The sequence below is a fragment of the Ranitomeya imitator genome, chromosome 2, assembly GCF_032444005.1.
Source record: "Ranitomeya imitator isolate aRanImi1 chromosome 2, aRanImi1.pri, whole genome shotgun sequence".
Taxonomy (NCBI): Eukaryota; Metazoa; Chordata; class Amphibia; order Anura; family Dendrobatidae; genus Ranitomeya; species Ranitomeya imitator.
Window position 1 is genome coordinate 374,932,628 of NC_091283.1, and position 22,796 is coordinate 374,955,423.

General features: G+C 43.4%; 1 protein-coding gene across 1 annotated transcript in view; it reads right to left on the minus strand.

The window, feature by feature from the left end:
• The window catches only part of LOC138664008 (zinc finger protein 585A-like), an 89,083-nt gene that overhangs the window by 52,786 nt on the left and 13,501 nt on the right, over nt 1–22,796 (minus strand). Inside the window, exons 4-6 of the mRNA XM_069750403.1 lie at nt 12,079–12,258; nt 11,872–11,995; nt 9,435–10,878 (exon numbers count right to left, since the gene is read on the minus strand). Coding sequence (XP_069606504.1) covers nt 9,435–10,878; nt 11,872–11,995; nt 12,079–12,258 — 1,748 coding nt within the window. The remainder of the gene's footprint in view (nt 1–9,434; nt 10,879–11,871; nt 11,996–12,078; nt 12,259–22,796) is intronic.

Consider the following 22,796-nt stretch of genomic DNA (forward strand, 5'->3'; position numbering starts at 1 on the left):
GTTTAGGCACATCAGGGGCTCTCCAAAACGCGACATGGCGTCCGATCTCAATTCCAGCCAATTCTGCGTTGAAAAAGTAAAACAGTGCTCTTTCCCTCCCGAGCTCTCCCGTGTGCCCAAACAGGAGTTTACCCCAACATATGAGGTATCAGCGTACTCAGGACAAATTGGACAACAACTTTTGGGGTCCAATTTCTCCTGTTTCCCTTGGGAAAATACAAAACTGGGGGCTAAAAAATAAGTTTTGTGGGAAAAAGATTTTTTAATTTTCACGGCTCTGCGTTATAAACTGTAGTGAAACACTTGGGGGCTCAAAGTTCTCACAACACATCTAGATAAGTTCGTGGGGGGGGGTCTAGTTTCCAATATGGGGTCACTTGTGGGGGGTTTCTACTGTTTAGGTACATTAGGGGCTCTGCAAACGCAATGTGACGCCTGCAGACCATTCCATCTAAGTCTGCATTCCAAATGGCGCTCCTTCCCTTCCGAGCCCTCCCATGCGCCCAAACGCTGGTTCCCCCCCACATATGGGGCATCAGCGCACTCAGGACAAATTGGACAACAAATTTTGGGGTCCAATTTATCCTGTTACCCTCGAGAAAATACAAAACTGGGGGCTAAAAAATAATATTTGTGGGAAAAAATTTTTGTTTTATTTTTACGGCTCTGCATTATAAACTTCTGTGAAGCTCTTGGTGGGTCAAAGTGCTCACCACACATCTAGATAAGTTCCTTAGGGGGTCTACTTTCCAAAATGGTGTCACTTGTGGGGGGTTTCAATATTTAGGTACATCAGTGGCTTTCCAAACGCAACATGGCGTCTCATCTCAATTCCTGTGAATTTTGCATTGAAAAGTCAAACGGCGCTCCTTCCCTTCCGAGCTCTCCCATGCGCCCAAACAGTGGTTTACCCTCACATATGGGGTATCAGCGTACTCAGGACAAATTGTACAACAACTTTTTGGTTCCAATTTCTTCTCTTACCATTGGGAAAAAAAAATCGGGGGCGAAAAGATCATTTTTTTTTCACAAAAATTATTTTTTATTTTTACGGTTCTGCATTATAAACTTCTGTGAAGAACTTGGTGGGTCAAAGTGCTCACCACACCTCTAGATAAGTTCCTTAGGGGGTCTACTTTCCAAAATGGTGTCACTTGTGGGGGGTTTCAATGTTTAGGCACATTAGTGGCTCTCCAAACGCAACATGGCGTCCCATCTCAATTCCAGTCAATTTTGCATTAAAAAGTCAAATGGCGCTCCTTCGCTTCCAAGCTCTGTCATGCGCCCAAACAGTGGTTTACCTCCACTTATGGGGTATCGGCGTACTCAGGACAAATTGTACAACAAGGTTTGGGGTCCATTTTCTCCTGTAACTCTTGGCAAAATAAAACTAATTGGAGCTGAAGTAAATTTTTTGTGAAAAAAAGTTAAATGTTAATTTTTATTTAAACATTCCAAAAATTCCTGTGAAACACCTGAAGGGTTAATAAACTTCTTGAATGTGGTTTTGAGAACCTTGAGGGGTACATCTTTTAGAATGGTGTCACACTTGGGTATTTTCTATCATATAGACCCCTCAAAATAACTTCAAATGAGATGTGGTCCCTAAAATAAAATGGTGTTGTGAAAATGAGAAATTGCTGGTCAACTTTTAACCCTTATAACTCCCTAACAAAAAAAAATTTTGGTTCCAAAATTGTGCTGATGTAAAGTAGACATGTGGGAAATGTTACTTATTAAGTATTTTGTGTGACATATCTCTGTGATTTAATTGCATAAAAATTCAAAGTTGGAAAATTGCAAAATTTTCAAAATTTTCGCCATGTTTCCGTTTTTTTCACAAATAAACGCAGGTAATATCAAAGAAATTTTACCACTATTATGAAGTACAATATGTCACGAGAAAACAATGTCAGAATCACCGGGATCCGTTGAAGCGTTCCAGAGTTATAACCTCATAAAGGGACAATGGTCAGAATTGTAAAAATTGGCCCGGTCCATAACGTGCAAACCACCCTTGGGGGTAAAGGGGTTAATATAAGGTACAAGAAAACCATGTGAGTAGGGGAGAAAATTGGGGGGGGGGGGGGGAAAGGGGGTCAGGTAGGTATAGGGTGGGGCAAAATGGAGGGGAAGGTGGGGAGAGAGGGAATAGGGGGGGGATTGAATAATTTTAACATGAATTGGAACTCCACATTAAGTCTTACCCGAGAAAACAAATACAGTTTATGATAATCCATTCATAAGTCATAACTCTTAATCCCAGGGGCATACATTAAGTAGCGAAATTATATAAAAGTGTATCCGCTCACTTTTAGCTCTTTCCAAGGTGCCCAAATTTTCACATACAAGTCGTGGTTGTTCATTTCCCAGCTGGATAACTCCTCAAGCCTAGAGATCTGGTCCACCTTGGAAAACCACTCAGACATGGTTGGAGGGGAAGCATCTTTCTCTTGAAGAGTGATTAAGTGCTTTGCAGCACTTACTAGCAATGGTAAAAGTCTATGTTTCTTGGGTTTGAAATTATTAGATGGGCAGGAAAGCAGGACTTCAGAAGCCCTAAGGTTGGTTTTAATCAGGTTAAGTTTCTTAAGAGTTCTACCTATCTCTTCCCAAAACGTTTTTAGTTTAGGGCATTCCCAGAAAATATGGGTATGATGGCCCAATGGGTCATGGCATCGCCAACAGGAGCTGTCCTCTACCAGACCCAAATGAAATAATTTGGCTGGAGTTAGGTGCCACCTGGTCAAAATTTTGTATGAATTTTCTTGGAGTAAAATGCATCGGGAAAATCCCCGTGCAAAAGCTAAAATTTTTGACGTTTGCGTCTCTGTAAAAACAGTTCCCATCTCCAGTTCCCAGGAGTGAATAAATGTAGGCTTAGTTTGGTTATTGGCGGAGCTGAGTTGTGCGTAGACGCGAGAGATGCTCTTCATTTCAGGGTGAGGTATTTTAGCCATTATGTCGAGCCATGACCAAGTGGAACCATGGGGAAACTTTTTTTTTAAGTTAAGAAGCGTGCGCCTAAAATGTTGGATTTGTAGAAAGTTTTTGGGGTGCGTCAAGGAATCAGGGGGCTAGGTTTCTTTATATAAGATTCTGTTATTGTAGAAATTTTTCAGGTGTTCTTTAGGAAGGGAGGACCACAATCCGTAAGGGTCTCTATAGTTTGGGTCCAGTAAGTATGGTATGGAGCAAATCGGAGCAAACATGGAGGGGAAGGATTCCGACGGAAGATCTTTGTTTAAGGAGCGTCTAACTTTGAGTGTGGTTAGGGACACATCATCCAATCTGAGCTCGCTGGAGGGTTTAGCCAACGACCAGAGGCAAGGTGTTCCCTTCGGTCCTAGCAAAACTAAGTCTATACTGTCATTGCTATTTCCCTCACAGCTAGCTATTATTTTAAGCCATCTATTTATGTGGACTGCTCGGTAATATAGGGCAGGGTCAGGTAATTTCAAACCACCAGTAAGAGTTGAGCGAGAGAGAAATTTATATGTGATTCTGGCTGGTTTCTGTTTCCAGATAAATTTGGTAATTAACGATTTTAAGTTTCTAAAGTAAGTTTGTGGAATGTTAATCGGGACCATGCTTAATGTAATTAATCAATCTTAATTAAACCATATCTAAGTAATCACCCATTGCAGTGAAGCCATTGTCCCCTGCAAGATAATTAAAATAATAAACAATATTCCTCATCTGTCCGCTTGGGGGGGGGGGGGTGGGGGGGCAATATCCATGGCTCATTCCTAGGCTATTAATATCAGCCCGCAGCTGTCTACCTAGCCTTTGCTGGTTATTATAGGGGGACGCTATGTAACTTTTTTGGGTGGAGTCTCCCATTTTAATAATCAGTAAAGGCTATGTATACAGCTGTGAGCTGATATTAATAGCCTGGGAAGTTCCATGGGTATTACCCACTTAGCCTAATTTCACACATCAGTTTTTTGCTTTCAGGCATAATCTGGCGAATTTGTAAAAAAACGGATCCGGTACAAATTGTGAAAAACCGATGTGCCAGATCCGTTTGTGCCGGATCTGTTTTTGTTTACCAGGCATAAAGTTTGGACTTTCTGTTCTGAGGAAAAGGAGAGAGAGAGACCAGAATGGAAAACGGGGCATGCTCAGTGTTAAAATACCGGAATCGGTAGCCGGATCCAGTCATTTCACCTCACGTTTCATCCATTTATCGCTGGAACCGTCGCTGTGCATTCTTTTCGGCGGACAGAAAAAACGTTCCTCTGTACGTTTTCTCTATCTGCCGGAAATAAATTTTTTGATGGATCCAGCAAAAAACGGATGAAATGTGTGGCCATCAGGTGCAATCCAGCGCTAATACAACTCTATGAGAAAAAAAACACGGATCCGTTTTTTTTTTCAAAACTCACCGGATTGTGCCAGATGGCAAAAACCTGATATGTGCAAATAGCCTTACCATGCTATAAAGATTTGCCCCAGCTGTCTGCTTTCCCTCTACTGGTTTGAAAAGTTATGTGGGAGTCCACAGCATTTTTTTAAGAAAAATAATCATTTAATTAAATACATGTGCAGTAAGCTGCACACGCACTGTACTATTTAGATATGTGACTGGCATCTTTATATCCAACTTCTATCTGTATATATTGTATGTATTCTATCTCATAGAATCATAGAATGTTAGAGTTGGAAGGGACCTCAAGGGTCCTTGTTTCCAACACCCTGCTCAATGCAGGATTCACTAAACCATCTCAGATAGATGTCTGTCCAGCTTCTGTTTGAAGACTTCCAGTGAAGGAGCTCTCACTACCTCTCGTAGTAGTCTCTTCCACTCATTGATCACCCTCACTGTCAAAGTTTTATCTAATATTAAATCTCTATCTTCTCCCTTTCATTTTAATTCCATTGCTTCTCGTGTTTCTATATGCAAATGAGAATGCGAATGATCCCTCTACACTGACAACCCTTCAGATATTTGTAGACAGCTATTAAGTCTCCTCTTATCCTTCTTTTTTGCAAGCTAAACATTCCCAGATTTTTTAACCGTTCCTCATAGGACATATATTGCAGTTCGTTTACCATCCTGGTAGCTGTTCTCTGAACTTGGTCGTTTTTAGAAACTATCCTATTCTATTCGGCTGCCGAATTGCTGGCTTCTCATCTATCTTATATACAGTTGTGCTCAAAAGTTTACATACCCCGGCAGAATTTTTGCTTTCTTGACCTTTTTTTCAGAGAATATGAATGATAACCCCAAAACTTTTTCTCCATTCATGGTTAGTGGTTGGGTGAAGCCATTTATTGTCAAACTACTGTGTTTTCTATTTTTAAATCATAATGACAAGCCAAAACATCCAAACGACCCTGATCAAAAGTTCACATACCCCATTTCTTAATACCGTGTATTGCCCCCTCTAACATCAATGACAGCTTGATGTCTTTTGTGGTAGTTGTGGATGAGGTTCTTTATTTTCTCAGATGGTAAAGCTGCCCACTCTTCTTGGCAAAAAGCCTCCAAGATGGCGTTTTCAGCTACACCATTTTTATTTCGATTAGACTTTTTGATCGCGTTTTGTTCACTTTTTGTTTGGTGGTATGATGAAAAAGTATACTTTTTCTTCTACGGTTTTTATTTTATCTTTTTACATTTTTCACTAAATTGGTTAACTAGTGTGTCACTTTTATAGGTAGGGTCGTTCCACACACGGCAATACCAAATATGGGTATTCTTTTTGTTTTTTTCTACATAGATATGTGTATTTGTTGCCAGAGTTGGAGTGTGAGTTTACTGCGACTCCCATCAGTTCCTCCAAAAAATGTCTGTCTCCATGGTAACATGGCAGGGACCTGCGGGAGGAGAATGAAGAAGTGGCCCAATGGTTCCCACATATAAAATGGCTTTGTGTTCTGCATAAATGTTAGCTTCATCGGTCATCTTGTTTGTTTGAAAAAGGCTGCTTGCTGACCAAAACATTGCTTTTATGATGCATTTTGGATGAATAAAGGAATAGAATAATTTCTTTGGTGCCTTGGAAACTATTTGTCTCTGTATTTTCTGGTAACTCGACAAAAAGTTACCCAAAGGAAGCACAGAGCCTGTGGAGTGGTGCAATGGGAATTACGATTATGGACATTATATGAGTGATAGTCCATTTTTTAATGGATGAAAAATGAACAATTTTTCACACATTTGTCTGAACCAGCCTAAATGCTGTACATAAAAATTATATCTTCTTTATGACTTTTCTTTTTTTTTTTTCCAATAATGCTTTTATTAAACTTTTTTGACAATACAGATATAAAATTTAGATAAAACACACAAAAAAAAAAAAAAAAAAAAAAAAGGGAATACAATTTGCACATTCTTGTATCAATCAGTAAGTAAATAAAATAATTTGCCTAAACATAACAAAGAAATAAAAAAAAAAAAAAAAAAAAAGGGGGGGGGGAGGGGGAGAAGAACACATGAGGGAAATGAAGGAAGGGGGAAGGGGGAAGAGCACACGGCTTCCACTCCTACATCCTCAGGTTTATATGTCTCAATCCGCGAATCATCCTCACAGAGGCGGACGACCTGCTATTGTTTGTTCCAGGAACCAAGTAGTCATCTTAAAACAATCTCTGATTCCTTGCTTAGTGTGAGCCGGAAGAATCGCTATAAATGGTTCCCATGTGTCAAAGAATGTCTGAGTCCTTCTCTCTTTCTGGAGGGAAGCCTCTATCCAGTCCATTCTAAACAAAAAAGCAAGTTTCTCTAGGAAAAGTCGCAATGTGGGCACTTTAGGCGCCAACCAGTTTTGCAGAACTGTTTTACGAGCTGCAGCTGAGATAATAAAAAGGAATTTTTTACCATGATATGGTATATGGACATCACTATCTGTAATATGACCAAAGAGAGCCCAGGCTGAAGTAAGTGTGATGTTATATGAGGTGTGCGTCAACACGAAGGTATGTATACGCTGCCAGAACAATTGAATTTGTGGACAAGCCCAAAAGCAGTGATAGTGGTCCGCTTCAAATTCCCCACATCTAGAGCAGGCCGGGCTCGCCAGACTCCCCATCAGATAACTACGTTTTGGTGAAACATAGGTTTTGTGCAGGATCTGTAACGCCATTTCCCAATAAGAGACAGAAGGTATATATTTGAGTGCTTTCTGTAATGCCCGCAAGATAAAAGATGGTGTAAAGGAGACATCATCCACCTGCCATTTTGTAATTCCCACCCCTACGGCATCATACTGCATCAGAGGACGAAGGAATGTATAGTACCCCGAGACCAGACCCTTGTTCTGAGTGCATGTATTTAACTTGCTCAGTAACTCGTCCTGCCAGTCATTGTCGTTGAAAGCATGTATGACACTATGTGCGTAGCTTTGCAGCTGCATGTAGTGAAAAGGGTGTGCGCGTATATAGTCGAACAAAGTGCATGCCTGAGCAAATGAAATGACGGTTCTTGTCTGTGTGTCAACTATGTCCCTAATGGACTGTAAACCCCCTCTCTGCCATCTAGAGAAGATGGGGTGTGCCTTTCCATCCTGAAAACTAGGATTATTGGAAAATGATTGTGCAAGCGAAACACCACTGGACAAGTGTAGCCTCCTACGCACCACCACCCACGTCCTCCACATTGACATGAATAAGGGGTTATTTTCGTGGTCTGATGATAATGAGGGATAAGGGGAATGTAATAAGCTTACCAGGGACCCATTACCTATCAGAGATGATTCTACGGTAGTGGATGAATACGTGGATGTACCGTTCAGCCAGTCCCTAAGGATCCGCATATTGGCTGCCAGATTATATAATTTAACATCTGGGAAATTGATTCCCCCATTAGTCTTAGGCTGCTGGAGGATGTACAGTCCAATTCTAGGTCTCCTTCCCTGCCATATGAAATTGCGGAATAGTCTATTGATGTTGCGTTCATCTACAGGTCTTAAATAGAACGGCAGGACATTAAACAGGTATAACAACCGCGGGAAAGAGATCATTTTTATTAGGTTTGCCCGACCTATAAAAGATAGGGTGAACCTGCTCCATGCATTCAAGTCATCTTGCAATGACCTGATAAATGCCTGCAGGTTGGTCCGCTGTAGTTCTACTGGAGATCTAGTAATTTGAACACCTAGATATGTAATAGATTGGGTTTTCCACTGAATAGGGTACTTTTGAGCCCACGTAGGTTTTGCGGGTCCCGAGAGCATCAAAGCTTCAGATTTTGTCACATTTATTGAGAAACCCACTAGTGCTCCCTTTTGCTCTACTATTGAAAGCAAAGGGCCCAGATTGACCCGAGGTCTTGACATAAAGATTAAAATATCATCTGCGAAAGCCATCATTTTAATTTCTGTGTTCCCAAATTGTAATCCCTGAAGGCCTGGCCACTCCTGCAGGTACCTTAATAGTGGGTCTAATGCCAAATTAAAAAGTATCGGTGAGATTGGGCATCCCTGTCTTGCTCCCCTTTCCAAAGTGATTGGAGGAGATAATAAATTATTTATGGATAATTTAGTGGTTGCGTTATGTTGTATGATGTATAAAAGTCTAAGAAAGATGTCGCCAAAGCCTCTGTACCTTAAAACCGTGTTCAGAAAGCTCCATGATATTGAGTCAAATGCCTTCTCAGCATCAAGGCTGAGTAGCAGTGTGGGAGGACAATTTTGTTGTTTAGCAAGAACTGTTGCGGCTACAGCCGTCCTAACCCCCAGAGCAGAGTGACGGCCTCTTGTAAAACCCAGTTGTGAAGGTATGAGTAAATCTGGCAGAAACTCTTGCAAGCGATCCGCCAGGATTTTAGTGAGTATTTTATAGTCTACATTTAGTAGGGATATCGGACGATATGAGCCTACCTCAAGAGGGTCTTTATTTGGTTTGGGTAGAAGAATTGTGTGGGCTTCATGAAAGCCTTCCACTTGTTCCCCCTGTGTGTATATGGTATTAAGTAAGTCCACCATCGTGGGGATGATATTTGGCTGCAGCATCTTGTAATACTCAGCAGTTAGACCATCAGGTCCTGGTGATTTGTTATTGTGTAGGGACTCAATCGTCGACCGCACCTCCTCAGTAGTTATTGGAGCTGACAACTGCTCCCTTTGGTCTCTCGTTATTTTTGGAAGTGCGGTCGAGGATATAAGATCCCACGTGTCCTGTGAGCTATATGGTCGTTCTCTGTATAGTTCAGTGTAATATTTTAGGAAGGCCTGTTGTTTGTCCCTTTCTGATGTGACCACTTGATGGTTCTCTGGGTGTCTCACCTGTACAATTGTGCGTCTAGAGTGGAACGGCTTAGTTAGACGTGCCAATAAGCTGCCAGTCCTTCCGCCCCACCTATAATAATGGTTCTTTGTGAAATCTATACTTCTTGTAGCCTGGGCAATAGTGAAAGTCTTTATGACTTTTCTAACGTAAACAAGACTAATATTAGTCATATCACATTTCCCATATTCAGAATATTTAACGTCATCTCCCCGGTGTGAATTCGCTGATGTGTAACAAGGCTGGATTTTTTGTGAAAACTTTTTCCGCATATTGAACATAAAAAAGGCTTCTCCCCTGTGTGAGTCCTCTGATGTGCAATGAGATCTGATTTCTGGTTACAACATTTCCCACAATCTGAACATGAAAATAGCTTTTCCCCTGTGTGAGTTCTCTGATGTCTAACAAGACTTGACTTTTTGGTGAAAGAAGTCCCACATTCTGAACATAAAAAAGGCTTCTCCCCTGTGTGAATTCTTTGATGTGTAATTAGATCTGATTTCTGGTTACAACGTTTCCCACATTCTAAACATGAATATGGCTTCTCACCTGTGTGACTCCTCTGATGTCTAACAAAGCTTGATTTTTTGTTAAAACATTTCCCACATTCTGAACATGAAAATGGCTTTTCCCCTGTGTGAAATTGTTTATGTGTAATGAGATCTGACATATAAGTAAAACATATCCCACATTCTGAACAAGAATAAGGCTTCTCCTCTGTGCGACTGTTCTGATGTGTAACAAGATTTAATTTCCAGTTAAATTGGTTCGCAAGTGTTGAAAATGTTTTTTCAGTGTGAATCTTCTCATGTGAATTAAGTTTTGAACTATAAGTAAAACATTTTTCATATTCAGAATTTGATAATGTCACCTCCTCTATGTGAATTCTCTGATGTGTAACAAGGCTTGATTTTTTGTAAAAACATTTCCCACATACTGGACATAAAAATGGCTTCTCTCCTGTGTGAGTTCTCTGATGAGCTATGAGATCTGATTTCTGGTTATAACATTTCCCACATTCTAAACATGAAAATAGTTTTTCCCCCGTGTGATTTTTCTGATGTCTAACAAGACTTGATTTTTTTGTAAAAAAATTCCCGCATTGTGGACATACAAATGGCACTTCCCCTGTGTGTATTCTCTGATGTCTAATGAGATCTGATTTGTAGGTAAAGCATTTCCCACATTGTAAACATGAAAATGGCTTCTCCTTTGTGTGAATTCTCTGATGTGTAACAAGATTTGATTTCTTTGTAAAACATTTCCCGCATTCTGAACATGAATATGGCTTCTCCTCTGTGTGACTTTTCTGATGTGAACTAAGATTTAACTTACAATTAAAACATTTCTCATATTTTGAACATGAACATTTCTCATTCCCCGCGTGAATCCTCTCACGTGCAACAAGTTCTGAACCATATGTAAAACATTTCCCGTATTCTGAATATGAAAATGGAGTCTCTCCATTGTGATTAATTTCTTCTTTAACAACCACTTGCAAATGATCAGTAGACAGATCTTTACTGTGAAGGGCTGTAGGTATGTCTGGAATAATGGCATGCTCTTCATATGTATCTTCTATGATACCATGGTCATCTGCTTTAAAATCTGAATACATCACATGTTCCTCTGAAATCCTGTAATAGTCTGCCAAGAATAAATCAAAATTGTATTTTTTCCATTTCTGAATAATATATTATTGCAGTAATATTTTACAATATGCCTATACAAAAAATATATACCAGCTGCAAGTCATGCAGGAAAATGTAATTATTACATAAATAATGATTCACTTATGTTTTGTATAGGTGTTGACCCATTGACTCCCTAGCTATACTCCCAAACACTCAAGTTTGGCTAAGTACCGTATATATCTGTTTTGAGTGGGGAGTGGATATTTAACAGCTGCTAGATACAATGCCTCCCTTGAGAATACATAGATCAAATATCTTTAAATTCAGCTGGTAAGTCGGTAAATCATCATTTGCATTAAATAATGGGAAATGTAGCCTAAATCAATGTGCTTATCATATATTGATATAATGTATATAATAATCTTGACATGCTGGTGACAAAACACATCACAATCATATTCTCAAGGATAAAGCCAAAAGATTATGATGTTGGGCCACCAGGCTGTTCTCTAGCAGTTTTTCACTTTCGTCTTACATGGGCAATGCTTCCTACTTCCTTCAAACAATAATTATGAAATTTTATAGTTAAATCCCATGTATTATATGCTAAGATGAACCCTTAAAATACACTTTATAAAATACATTTTTACAGACAAACTTAACTTTTCATTATATCTTATCTGCTTTAAAGGAGTTAAGACTCCTCACCTACCAAGACGTTCACAATCAGGAAGTATTGTGCACATGTCCTATTCATTAGAACAGGACATATGCTTGATTTCTGCTGATTGTGCACAGGTCTTCGCACGTGCTTGTGGTCTTTAGGTCATCAACACTGTTGAAGTGCAGAAATGCAGTCTAAATAAATCTTAATACATGCCGCAGTGTGTCACAGTTTGGAGTTGGTGGAGGATATGAGTGTGTAAAACAAGATAGCATTTTTTTAAAAAGTAGCATTCTAGAAGCTTTGTTTCACTAAAAGTGTGTATTTAGTCCTGTCTATTACCTGATAATGTGAGGGGCTGGGGAACCTCCATCATGATGTCCTTGTACAGATCTTTGTGTCCTTCTAAATACTCCCACTCCTCCATAGAGAAATAGACGGCGACATCCTGACACCTTATAGGAACCTGACATATACAATGATACCATCATAACCCCGATCCCTCCATAGCGTTACTGTATAATGTCCCAGCATTCCCAACAGTGTCACCTCTCCAGTCAGCAGCTCAATCATCTTGTAGGTGAGTTCTAGGATCTTCTGATCATTGATGTCCTCATGTATCATACGATGAGGTGGAGGCCCAGTGATTGGGCTCAGGGGTCTTCCCCATTCCTCAGACACACGGGCCTGACAGCGCTCACTAGAAGTATTCTTCACTACTGTGTAATCCTGTTTATGGAAAAACACATAAAAGGAATTGTTCACTGCTCTGACACCCCTTCTCAATCCCTGTGTTTCCCCGAAGTAAAATAACACATCCTCACCTCTGGTGCATGCACTGTTCCAGTGGTGTTGGCATTGGCTTTCCTGGGGCACTTGTGACATTGTTATCTCATGCATTCCCTGCAGACAATCAGTTCTACCTTTAAGGTACCTTCACACTCAACGATATCGCTAGCGAACCGTGACGTTGCAGCATCCTGGCTAGCGATATCGTTGAGTTTGACAGGCAGCAGCGATCAGGATCCTGCTGTGCCATCGTTGGTCGGAGCAGAAAGTCCCGAACTTTATTTCGTCGCTAGATCTCCTGCAGACATCGCTGAATCGGCGTGTGTGACGCCGATTCAGCGATGTCTTCACTGGTAACCAGGGTAAACATCGGGTTACTAAGCGCAGGGCCGCGCTTAGTAACCCGATGTTTACCCTGGTTACCAGCGTAAACGTAAAAAAAAAAAAACACTACATACTTACCTTCCGCTGTCTGTCCTCCGGCGCTGTGCTTCTCTGCACTGTGAGCGTCGGCCAGCCGGAAAGCAGAGCACAGCGGTGACGTCACCGCTGTGCTTTCCGGCTGGTGCTCACAGTCAGTGCAGAGAAGCACAGCGCCGGGGGACAGACAGCGGAAGGTAAGTATGTAGTGTTTGTTTTTTTTTACGTTTACGCTGGTAACCAGGGTAAACATCGGGTTACTAAGCGCCGCCCTCCGCTTAGTAACCCGATGTTTACCCTGGTTACCAGGGGACCGGCATCGTTGGTCGCTGGAGAGCTGTCTGTGTGACAGCTCTCCAGCGACCAAACAGCGACGCTGCAGCGATCGGGATCGTTGTCTGGATCGCTGCAGCGTCGCTAAATGTGACAGTACCTTTACTCTCCCCTCCTTATCACAAATCAGACACCAAGAGTAAAAGGTGTGACTGCTCTCTCACTCCCTCAGGATATCAATTACATTTGTCGGAAAGGAAAGGAAAGCTAGCGCTGACATTGTTATGTCACATGAGCCTCAGGACAGCAAGTGCCAACACCGTTGGAACAGTGCCCACACCGGAGGTAAGAATGGGTTATTATTTTACTGAGGGAAATATAGGGATTGAGAAGAGGTTGTCCGAGTAGTGGACAACCACTTTAATAAAGCTCACAAAAGACAAGTAATAGCTCTCCATTTATGTCTATCTGTTATTATGTTGGAATGATTGCAACAAGTGCATGGATACTAGGGGAATATTGACAGGTGAAACGCGCGTCGAGGCTCCCCCTTGCTCACTGCACGCCGGCTTTCACACCAACATGTCGCAAGGTAACTTAATTTAATTTTAGTGACACCTATGCTTAGCTTTGTTACCCGTGTGGAGATATAGCTCATCAGGGATCTCTGCTTTGGCCCAAGCAGGTGGCTATGGAGTCACAACGAAAAAAAGCAGGCTAGCGAGTTCCACACAGGTATGTGTCAGCTACCCAGACCAGTAGATGAGAGACTGAGATCCCAGCAGTTCCTGATTATAACAGCTGAATCAGTCAGGAGTCAAAAGCTGGATTGAATGTGTGGAAGGGAAGCACCAGTCCTTTCAGGCTGATCACTAAAGAAAACCAGGACCGGATTACAGTGAAATAAACAGCTTCACAATCAATACCGTGATACATATGAAATGAAACGGGGAGAAACATATCTGTTTTCTAGTACTTCTCCCCTTAGAACCTCACATACCCCCTTCCTCTGTTCGAGCCCGTGGGGTCGGACACAACGAGCTGCCAAGCAATGTGTCCTAGACAACGCATCTGCATTCCCGTGCGCTGCGCCTGCCCTGTGCTCAACGGAAAAGTTAAAAGGTTGTAATGCCAAGAACCAGCGTGTCACCCTCGCATTGCCCTCTTTTGCGCGGGACATCCATGTTAGGGGTGAATGGTCCGTTACTAGCCTAAATTGGCGACCTAGTAAATAATAGCGTAAGGTGTATAGGGCCCTGTTATGAATAGGTAATTCAGAACCACAATGGACCTTGAAGTTCAGAGCACACAAAGTGACCTGACAATAACCAAAAAACATAGGACGAGCTCTGAGACGTGGGAACTCTGCTGACCGCAATCCCTAATCCTATCACACCACACTAGAGGTAGCTGTGGATTGCGCCTAACGCTCCCTATGCAACTCGGCACAGCCTGAGAAACTAACTAGCCCTGAAGATAGAAAAATAAGCCTACCTTGCCTCAGAGAAATTCCCCAAAGGAAAAGGCAGCCCCCCACATATAATGACTGTGAGTTAAGATGAAAATACAAACACAGAGATGAAATAGATTTAGCAAAGTGAGGCCCGACTTACTGAATAGACCGAGGATAGGAAAGATAGCTTTGCGGTCAACACAAAAACCTACAAACAACCACGCAGAGGGGCAAAAAGACCCTCCGCACCGACTAACGGTACGGAGGTGCTCTCTCTGCGTCTCAGAGCTTCCAGCAAGCAAGAAAAACCAATATAGCAAGCTGGACAGAAAATATAGCAAACAAAAGTAACACAAGCGGAACTTGGCTTATGCTGAGCAGACAGGCCACAGGAACGATCCAGGAGGAAGCAAGACCAATACTAGAACATTGACTGGAGGCCAGGATAAAAGCACTAGGTGGAGTTAAATAGAGCAGCACCTAACGACCTAACCTCATCACCTGAGGAAGGAAACTCAGAAGCCGCAGTACCACTCACATCCACCAACGGAAGCCCATAGACAGAATCAGCCGAAGTACCACTTGTGACCACAGGAGGGAGTTCGACCACAGAATTCACAACAGTACACCCCCTTGAGGAGGGGTCACCGAACCCTCACCAGAGCCCCCAGGCCGACCAGGATGAGCCATATGAAAGGCACGAACAAGATCGGCAGCATGGACATCAGAGGCAAAGACCCAGGAATTATCTTCCTGACCATAACCCTTCCACTTAACCAGATACTGGAGTTTCCGTCTCGAAACACGAGAATCCAAAATCTTCTCCACTATATACTCCAACTCCCCCTCCACCAAAACCGGGGCAGGAGGATCAACAGATGGAACCATAGGTGCCACGTATCTCCGCAACAATGACCTATGGAATACGTTATGGATGGAAAAAGAATCTGGAAGGGTCAAACGAAAAGACACAGGATTAAGAACCTCAGAAATCCTATACGGACCAATGAAACGAGGCTTAAACTTAGGAGAGGAAACCTTCATAGGAATATAACGAGATGACAACCAAACCAAATCCCCAACACGAAGTCGGGGACCCACACAGCGTCTGCGATTAGCGAAACGTTGAGCCTTCTCCTGGGACAAGGTCAAATTGTCCACTACATGAGTCCAAATCCGCTGCAACCTGTCCACCACAGTATCTACACCAGGACAGTCCGAAGACTCAACCTGCCCTGAAGAGAAACGAGGATGGAACCCAGAATTGCAGAAAAACAGCGAAACCAAGGTAGCCGAGCTGGCCCGATTATTAAGGGCGAACTCAGCCAACGGCAAAAAGGACACCCAATCATCCTGATCAGCAGAAACAAAACATCTCAGATATGTTTCCAAGGTCTGATTGGTTCGTTCAGTCTGGCCATTTGTCTGAGGATGGAAAGCCGAGGAAAAAGACAAATCAATGCTCATCCTACCACAAAAGGCTCGCCAAAACCTCGAAACAAACTGGGAACCTCTGTCAGAAACGATGTTCTCTGGAATGCCATGTAAACGAACCACATGCTGGAAGAACAATGGCACCAAATCAGAGGAGGAAAGTAATTTAGACAAGGGTACCAAATGGATCATCTTAGAGAAGCGATCACAAACTACCAAAATGACTGACATTTTTTGAGAGACAGGGAGATCCGAAATAAAATCCATAGAGATATGTGTCCAAGGCCTCTTCGGGACCGGCAAGGGCAAAAGCAACCCACTGGCACGAGAACAGCAGGGCTTAGCCCGAGCACAAATCCCACAGGACTGCACAAAAGAACGCACATCCCGCGACAGAGACGGCCACCAAAAGGATCTAGCCACTAAATCTCTGGTACCAAAGATTCCAGGATGACCAGCCAATACCGAACAATGAACCTCAGAGATAACTTTATTCGTCCACCTATCAGGGACAAACAGTTTCTCCGCTGGGCAACGATCAGGTTTATTAGCCTGAAATTTTTGCAGCACCCGCCGCAAATCAGGGGAGATGGCAGACACAATTACTCCCTCTTTGAGAATACCCGCCGGCTCAGGCAAACCCGGAGAGTCGGGCACAAAACTCCTAGACAGGGCATCCGCCTTCACATTTTTAGAGCCGGGAAGGTACGAAACCACAAAGTCAAAACGGGAGAAAAACAGCGACCAACGAGCCTGTCTAGGATTCAACCGTTTGGCAGACTCGAGATAAGTCAAGTTCTTGTGATCAATCAAGACCACCACGCGATGCTTAGCTCCTTCAAGCCAATGACGCCACTCCTCGAATGCCCACTTCATGGCCAGCAACTCTCGATTGCCAACATCATAATTTCGCTCAGCAGGCGAAAACTTCCTGGAAAAGAAGGCGCATGGCTTCATCACCGAGCAATCAGAACCTCTTTGCGACAAAACAGCCCCCGCTCCAATTTCAGAAGCATCAACCTCGACCTGGAACGGAAGCGAAACATCTGGTTGACACAACACAGGGGCAGAAGAAAAACGACGCTTTAACTCTTGAAAAGCTTCCACAGCAGCAGAAGACCAATTGACCACATCAGCACCCTTCTTGGTCAAATCGGTCAATGGTTTAGCAATACTAGAAAAATTACAGATGAAGCGACGATAAAAATTAGCAAAGCCCAGGAACTTTTGCAGACTCTTCACAGATGTCGGCTGAGTCCAATTATAAATGGCCTGGACCTTAACAGGGTCCATCTCGATAGTAGAAGGGGAAAAAATGAACCCCAAAAATGAAACCTTCTGAACACCAAAGAGACACTTTGATCCCTTCACAAACAAAGAATTAGCACGCAGGACCTGGAACACCATTCTGACCTGCTTCACATGAGACTCCCAATCATCCGAGAAGACCAAAATATCATCCAAGTATACAATCAGGAATTTATCCAGGTACTCTCGGAAGATGTCATGCATAAAGGACTGAAGTACTGATGGAGCATTGGCAAGTCCGAATGGCATAACTAGGTACTCAAAATGGCCTTCGGGCTTATTAAATGCAGTTTTCCATTCATCTCCCCGTTTAATACGCACAAGATTATATGCACCACGAAGATCTGTCTTGGTGAACCAACTAGCCCCCTTAATCCGAGCAAACAAATCAGATAGCAGCGGCAAGGGGTACTGAAATGTGACCGTGATTTTATTTAGAAGGCGGTAATCAATACAAGGTCTCAGCGAACCATCCTTCTTGGCCACAAAAAAGAACCCTGCTCCCAATGGCGATGACGACGGGCGAATATGACCCTTCTCCAAGGATTCTTTTACGTAACTCCGCATAGCGGCGTGCTCAGGTACAGATAAATTAAACAGTCGACCCTTAGGAAACTTACTACCAGGAATCAACTCGATAGCACAATCACAATCCCTATGCGGAGGTAGGGCATTGGACTTGGGCTCATCGAATACATCCTGGTAGTCAGACAAGAACTCTGGGACCTCAGAAGGGGTGGATGATGAGATAGACAGAAATGGAACATCACCATGTACCCCCTGACAACCCCAGCCGGACACAGACATTGATTTCCAATCTAATACTGGGTTATGGACTTGTAGCCATGGCAACCCCAACACGACCACATCATGCAGATTATGCAACACCAGAAAGCGAATATCCTCCTGGTGCGCAGGAGCCATGCACATGGTCAGCTGGGTCCAATACTGAGGCTTATTCTTGGCCAAAGGCGTAGCATCAATTCCTCTCAATGGAATAAGACACTGCAAGGGCTCCAAGACAAACCCACAGCGCCTAGCAAACTCCAAGTCCATCAAATTCAGGGCAGCGCCTGAATCCACAAATGCCATGACAGAATAGGAAGACAAAGAGCAGATCAAAGTAACGGACAAAAGAAATTTCGACTGTACCGTACCAATGGTGGCAGACTTAGCGAACCGCTTAGTGCGCTTAGGACAATCGGAGATAGCATGAGTGGAATCACCACAGTAGAAACACAGCCCATTCTGACGTCTGTGTTCTTGCCTTTCAGCTCTGGTCAAGGTCCTATCGCACTGCATAGGCTCAGGTTTATGCTCAGATAATACCGCCAAATGGTGCACAGATTTACGCTCATGCAAGCGTCGACTGATCTGAATGGCCAAAGACATAGACTCATTCAGACCAGCAGGCATAGGAAATCCCACCATGACATCCTTAAGGGCTTCAGAGAGACCCTTTCTGAAAATAGCTGCCAGCGCACATTCATTCCATTGAGTGAGCACGGACCACTTTCTAAACTTCTGACAATAAATCTCTATCTCATCCTGACCCTGACACAGAGCCAGCAAATTTTTCTCTGCCTGATCCACTGAATTAGGTTCATCGTACAGTAATTCGAGCGCCAGAAAAAACGCATCAATATTACATAATGCAGGATCTCCTGGCGCAAGGGAAAATGCCCAGTCTTGAGGGTCGCCACGTAATAAAGAAATAATGATCTTAACTTGTTGAACTGGGTCACCAGAGGAGCGAGGTTTCAACGCCAGAAACAGTTTGCAATTATTTTTGAAACTCAGAAATTTAGCTCTACCTCCAGAAAACAAATCAGGAATAGGAATTCTTGGTTCTAACATAGAATTCTGAGCCACAAAGTCTTGAATATTTTGTACTCTTGCAGTGAGATGATCCACACATGAAGACAGACCTTTAATGTCCATCACTACACCTGTGTCCTGAACCACCCAAATGTCTAGGGGAAAAAAAAGGCAAAACACAGTGCAGAGAAAAAAAAATGGCCTCAGAACTTCTTTTTTCCCTCTATTGAGAAGCATAGTACTTTGGGCCTCCAGTACTGTTATGAATAGGTAATTCAGAACCACAATGGACCTTGAAGTTCAGAGCACACAAAGTGACCTGACAATAACCAAAAAACATAGGACGAGCTCTGAGACGTGGGAACTCTGCTGACCGCAATCCCTAATCCTATCACACTACACTAGAGGTAGCCGTGGATTGCGCCTAACGCTCCCTATGCAACTCGGCACAGCCTGAGAAACTAACTAGCCCTGAAGATAGAAAAATAAGCCTACCTTGCCTCAGAGAAATTCCCCAAAGGAAAAGGCAGCCCCCCACATATAATGACTGTGAGTTAAGATGAAAATACAAACACAGAAATGAAATAGATTTAGCAAAGTGAGGCCCGACTTACTGAATAGACCGAGGATAGGAAAGATAGCTTTGCGGTCAGCACAAAAACCTACAAACAACCACGCAGAGGGGCAAAAAGACCCTCCGCACCGACTAACGGTACGGAGGTGCTCCCTCTGCGTCTCAGAGCTTCCAGCAAGCAAGAAAAACCAATATAGCAAGCTGGACAGAAAATATAGCAAACAAAAGTAACACAAGCGGAACTTAGCTTATGCTGAGCAGACAGGCCACAGGAACGATCCAGGAGGAAGCAAGACCAATACTAGAACATTGACTGGAGGCCAGGATAAAAGCACTAGGTGGAGTTAAATAGAGCAGCACCTAACGACTTAACCTCATCACCTGAGGAAGGAAACTCAGAAGCCGCAGTACCACTCACATCCACCAACGGAAGCCCATAGACAGAATCAGCCGAAGTACCACTTGTGACCACTGGAGGGAGCTCGACCACAGAATTCACAACAGGGCCCATTTTATAGCCAGGGCTTCCTGCTCAACCACGCTATAATTCTTTTCTGCCCTAGTAAGCTTTCTGCTTAGATAGACCACTGGGTGTTCCTCGCCATTCACTTCCTGTGACAACACTGCACCGAGGCCGACACCAGAGGCGTCTGGACAATAAACTCCCGTTTAAAGTCAGGGGCAACCAACACTGGTTGGTCACAGAGGACCGTTTTTAAATACTGAAAGGCCTTCTATGCTTCTGTGTTCCACTTTATTGTGATAGATTTCGAGCCCTTAGTAAGATCTGTGAGAGGGGCCGCGATGGTGGCAAAATGTTTGATGAACTGCCTATAATAACCAACGATCCCCAAAAAGGCTCCGACTTGCTTTTTGGTGACCGGTCGTGGCCAATTCTGAATAGCGTCCACCTTATTGGTCTGTGGCTTTATGACTCCTCACCCTATGCTATATCCCAGATAGCGAGCTTCTTCCAATCCCAAAGTACATTTCTTAGAATTGGCAGTTAACCCAGCAGCTTTTATTGAGTCCAAGACGGCTTGTACTTTTGACAAATGTGTATCCCAGTCATCACTAAAGACAATGATATCGTCCAAGTACGCAGACGCATACTGGACGTGAGGTTTTAGGACAATATCCATTAGACGTTGGAAGGTGGCTGCAGCACCATGTAACCCAAATGGCATATCATGGTACTGGAACAGTCCCTGGGGTGTTACAAAGGCCATTTTCTCTTTGGCTGAATCCGTGAGGGGAATCTGCCAATAACCTTTTGTTAAATCGATAGTGGATATGTACCTGGCCGAACCCAGTCTCTCTATAAGTTCATCAACTCTCGGCATCGGGTAAGCATCAAATTTCGATACCTCATTTAATTTCCGAAAATCATTACAAAATCGAATTGTCCCATCGGGTTTGGGCACCAGCACGATTAGGCTAGCCCAATCACTCCGGGACTCTTCAATGATTCCAAGTTCTAACATTTTCTCGACTTCCTGGGCAATGGCTTGTCTCCGAGCCTCCGGAATTCGATATGGTTTTAGTCATACACGGGCCTGTGGATCAGTAACAATGTCATGTTTAATTGAGTATGGCCAGGAAGCTCTGAAAAAACCTCTGCGTTTTTCTGTATAAATTCCTTGGTCTCTCGTTTTTACTTTCGGATAGTGTCTCTGCAATACCCACCTCTGGCAATGCTACCTGGGGGTCATTTACCACAGCTGGGGGTGCCCTACGAGGTCCATCATTAAGGGTGGCTTTTGTCATTAGAGTCTCCCTATCCCGCCAGGCCTTAAGCAAGTTTATGTGGTAGATTTGTTCGGTTTTCCTCTTGTCTGGTTGATATATCTTATAATTCACTTCACCTATTCTCTCCAACACCTCGTATGGGCCCTGCCACTTCGCAAGAAATTTATTTTCTACAGTAGGTACTAATACTAACACCCTGTCTCCAGGTTGAAAGACTCGTGTTTTAGCCGCTCGGTTATATACCGTGCTTTGGGCCTGTTGCGCACGTTCTAAACATTCTTTAACTATTGGCATGACCGCCTCAATTCTATCTTGCTTAAGCATTATGTGTTCAATTACACTGCGATAAGGAGTCACCTCTTGTTCCCAAGTCTCTTTAGCAATATCTAACAGGCCTCTAGGACATCGCCCGTAAACTAACTCAAAAGGCGAAAAGCCTGTGGAGGATTGGGGTACTTCCCGTATAGCGAACAGGAGATATGGTAGGAGAGCATCCCAATCCCTCCCGTCCTTATCTACTACCCTTTTCAACATTCCCTTCAGGGTTTTATTAAATCGCTCCACCAACCCGTCAGTCTGAGGGTGATATACTGAAGTACGCAAGTGGGAGATTTTTAGTAGCTTACACAAGTCCTTAAGTATTCGAGACATAAAGGGGGTTCCCTGATCTGTTAGTATTTCTTTCTGAATGCCGATGCGAGAAAACATATTAACAAGCTCCTTTGAAATTGCTTTCGCATTGGCATTCCGCAGAGGCACTGCTTCAGGGTAACGAGTGGCATAATCTAGTACTACCAAAATGTACTGATGTCCCCTGGCAGATTTAACTAATGGACCCACTATATCCATTGCTATCCTCTCGAAGGGCACCTCTATTATTGGTAAGCGCACAAGGGGGCTTCTAAAATGTGACATAGGTGTGGTCAATTGACACGTAGGATAGGACTGACAATACCGGGTCACGTCCCCCCCTAGACCCGGCCAAAAGAAACGCTGCAGAATACTGAGTTTTGTTTTTTCTCCGGCCAGGTGTCCCCCCAAGGGATGTTTATGTGCCAGTTCCAAAACTACCTGGCGAAAGGACTTGGGCACCACTAGTTGCTCCACCGCCACCCCTCGCACTTTGTCTATGTGATACAGCATACCCTGTTGCACAGCTAGATGTGGGAACTCATTTTGAGCCCCTGACTACAATGGTCTTCCCTCAGAGACCTTTACATTTTCCCATGCCCTTGCCAGAGTAGGGTCCTGGTGTTGAGCGGTCCCGAACTTACCACGGGCCACCTCAAGACCTGGCATTTCTATAGCCTCCTCTAGTTCACTTGCGTCGCCTGCATATACAGCCAGAGGTGAGTCTACAGATTCTGGAGTTTCCTCTGAGATGGCCCCCCCCTCTTGCTGCAATAGCTCAGGGGTTAGCCCCACGGCACCCTCCTCAACTAGAGTGCT